A 3,557-nucleotide genomic window follows, 5' to 3' on the forward strand; every position below is an offset into this window, starting at 1 on the left:
TGACATGTTTTTATCAATATCTCGCGATCCGCGCGCAGTCGCCAAGTCAAATATCGACCGTTGGCGTTAAAAAATGTGTTTTAAAAATGTTACAAAGTGGGAGTGCCTCTTTAATGAGAACGATGATTTCAGCAAAGCGATTGGCTGAAAACCTCCGACACGCTTACACAGCATGCAGCATCCCCTATGAATTGATCTGAGCAGTTTGTCTTTAGCTTTTAAAACGATCAACTATATGAAACCTACACTATGCATCCGTCATATCAAGAGAAAAACATTTCGTGTACAATGTATATTTTATTGACCAATATCACAAATCGAGTAAGGGCGCGCTTTACTCTCTCAATTATACACGCAATGATTTTGTCCTTCATGTGTAAATCTGTAACATCTATTGAAGGTCTTTGACGGTGTTTAAAAACTCCACCGCCGTCCTTGCCACGACTTGCCGTGCGCCATGTGACGATGGTCTTTCAGTGGACCCACGTCGATACAGGTAGACGACGGGGAGATCCGCCATTCTCTTTGATGAGCACACCGCTGAAAAATATCAAAACAGTCCACAATAGGTTACACTGTGTAATTATATCAGTTTGCCTTGAAGACGGACCAATGAGCAGAAAGTTTCTTATCTTATCTCTGGGTTGTATTCAAATGTGCAGTTTATCTCTCACAAATCCAGCCATCGCCGCTTTGTAATTCCTCAACGCCTGAGCACTGTGATATATCTATTTTGTCTGTCTTCTTGGCAATGGGCACATGGACGAAAGCCGGTACGTTTCTTTGTTTGACATTTTAAATTTCATTTTTAAACTATGTTGTTGTAAATCATGTTTTATTACTCGTGCATTGATTTACCTCTTTTCCTATCATCACCGCATTCAACTCTTCCAAATGTTATGTCCCTACGGACGTTGCGTTTTGCAGCAGCCTCATACTCAGACAACACAGCAGAGCATCCATCGCTACAACGCGGTCCATGGTAGAAAACCATCGCGTGTCGTTGATCGAGGACAGATCGGATTTCTGTTCCTGATAGAGTTGGCACATCAGACGAGAATATGGCGTCCCGTTTGGATACACCTGAAATTATAAGTAAGGCAAAGTAACGAGTGGATAACGATAGAGAACACAAACTGCCCTCGTTCAAACCCCGCCCTCACTTTATCACCCGGGAGAGGAAAGAGTGATATTGAATTCATACTGAAATGGCAGACTTCCACTTCACCGAGTAGCTGTAGACTATGTATACAGACAGAGAAACTGTTAGCCCGTCATTGACAACTCTAACATATTAAACATTTAGCTCACATTCTGTAATGGTTAGGCACGTTCTGAATATTGAGGAATGCTGCAAATTGTCAAATATTGACAACACAGCTGCATAAACAACATTTTCTTTCTCCGTCTTACCGTTAGGGCGACATTTTTTATTTTTGTATTTCTCATCTCCCGACCGACCGTAAATTTCAGCTCCGACATGAAAATAAAAACTTTTTTATTTGCGCCGCCTCTGAGGCGATCATCCTAGCAACAGCACCACCATCTTCAAATTGTGAGATTGCAGTAGTGACTCAGACTGAAAGGACAGAGAGTACAGAACACTGAACTGAAAGACAAGAAATTGCAGTGACGTGAATGGACAGAACATTTAACTGAAACAAATACACGTTTTTTTTGTACTTAAACATTGTAGAGACTGAATGGACAGAACATTGAACTGAAACAAATACAGTTTGTTTTTTTTGGGTAGCTGTTTTTTTTTTATTATTTCGACCGCCCGCCCTGCCCGAGTATTCCCTGGAGATGAGGAACAAAAAAATAAAAGGGTCACCCTTACAAATTTACCTCAACGATAAATCGAAATAGGGCATCTTACAACTATTGCACACAGTGCATGCGAGTTTTGTAACTCTTACAGCTTTCATCATGGCGATAATTCCTTATTTGTCTATGCAATAGACCAAAACGCTGCCCTTCAAAATAATCTAGCCTTATATTGGTAAAAGCAAAGTGACATTGAAATAGCAGAAAATCTGACAGTGTGACTATCTTATATGCAAATACTATTGACGATTATCATCAACATGCTATTTCGTGTCAAATCATATAGCAAATACATTTTTGAGACAAAATTAGCTGTGCAATTTTCGCGATATCGGTCATTGGTAAATATCATTGGTTAGTAATACTATCAGCGATTTGACGATTAGCTTATGCTTCACTTTTCACCTAATAGGCAACTTCGAGAAAATATAAATTATGGGAAAATATTTTCTGTGTTTACTTTTACTGGTTTAGTTTTCTCGAATAGACCCACTAAACTGTCTCTTTAGGCCTTTAACTATCACATCGTAATGCACTTTTATAAATCTGAAAATTCTTCCTTAATTGTGAAGCTTTGAACAAATTGCCAACTATTACAGAAGGATTTGTTTATATGAGCAGCGAAGGAGAGTTTGTAAACATGAATCGTCACGTGATTTGCACGTTGTGCGTTCTTACCTATCAAAGAAGTGGTGTGTGACAGTGAGTGCATATGCATGTGGGACATTTAGAAAAAAACATACTACCGACGAAGGATTTAATATAATTGCAAGAACATACTTACTTCGATTACTATCTTTCCCCTTTTTGCGATTATTACTGTAAGTCCAAGATTTCTGGATATAAAAAATATGTGAAAAAATAGCACTAACATTATGATTAAACATGAACAAGTCGACATCTTTGTGCTTAGTATAGAATGATATAAATTGCAAATAGATAGTACAGACCAACTTAATATTTTTGGCCCGCGTGGATGTAAATCGATGGTATCAAGAGAGACTTTAAAGCATTACAACATTGCAATGTACTGCACATCATTTACGTGCTGGGAGAGTGCCGAAACATTCGCCAGCCAAAAGTTACAGAAATTCATCGATTTGGTCATGCAAAGGATGGTTTGTTCGTTCAGAACACAGACACTTTAAGGGACATGGGCAATACACTGTAAGTGAGGCTTTCACAGCTACGGAGTTGACATCTCTGAGCAATTTCCTCAAGATGTGGGCAACACACCTCTACGCGGAACACACATGGAAGTCTGGTTCCCGAGTAATGAAAAACCATAGTCACAATACAGCTCAAAGTTTCGGTCCGACACATTTCACATTAATGGTAACCCATAAATGTGAAATATTAACCTGGTTGATATTAAACCCACAGGAGCCACACGTCTGCCAATATTATAGCTCAATTTGCCTCAGAAAATACATGGTATAACAGTAAACACTGAAATGCGATGTTCGTCGTTCCTAAAAAAATATACGTATAAAATGTTATCATGCATAACAATCCATTTTATTGAACCCTGTCAATCAAAAATGAAAACTAAAACACCTACCATCCAAGGAAAATACAAAACACCGGCCTCACATAACACTGGCAAGACCAGCATGCCGAACAGCAGGACTGTCCTCATTCTTGAAGTCAGAGTTGATCTTCTGTCAGCGTTGATCTTCTGTCAGGTCGGCAACTTTCCAAAGTGAAATCTGAGAGCTAGAACCCTATTA

General features: G+C 39.0%; 1 protein-coding gene across 1 annotated transcript; it reads right to left on the bottom strand.

The window, feature by feature from the left end:
* Positions 1–277: 277 nt before the first annotated feature.
* Positions 278–3,557, bottom strand: LOC139141488 (uncharacterized). Its single transcript, XM_070711087.1, has 4 exons — positions 3,389–3,557; positions 2,612–2,663; positions 859–1,083; positions 278–540 (listed from the first exon to the last, which is right to left on the bottom strand). The coding sequence occupies exons 1-4, from the start codon at positions 3,464–3,466 to the stop codon at positions 392–394; spliced, it is 504 nt and encodes a 167-aa protein (XP_070567188.1). The 5' UTR covers positions 3,467–3,557; the 3' UTR covers positions 278–391.

This window comes from Ptychodera flava, chromosome 10 (genome assembly GCF_041260155.1).
Source record: "Ptychodera flava strain L36383 chromosome 10, AS_Pfla_20210202, whole genome shotgun sequence".
Lineage (NCBI taxonomy): Eukaryota > Metazoa > Hemichordata > Enteropneusta > Ptychoderidae > Ptychodera > Ptychodera flava.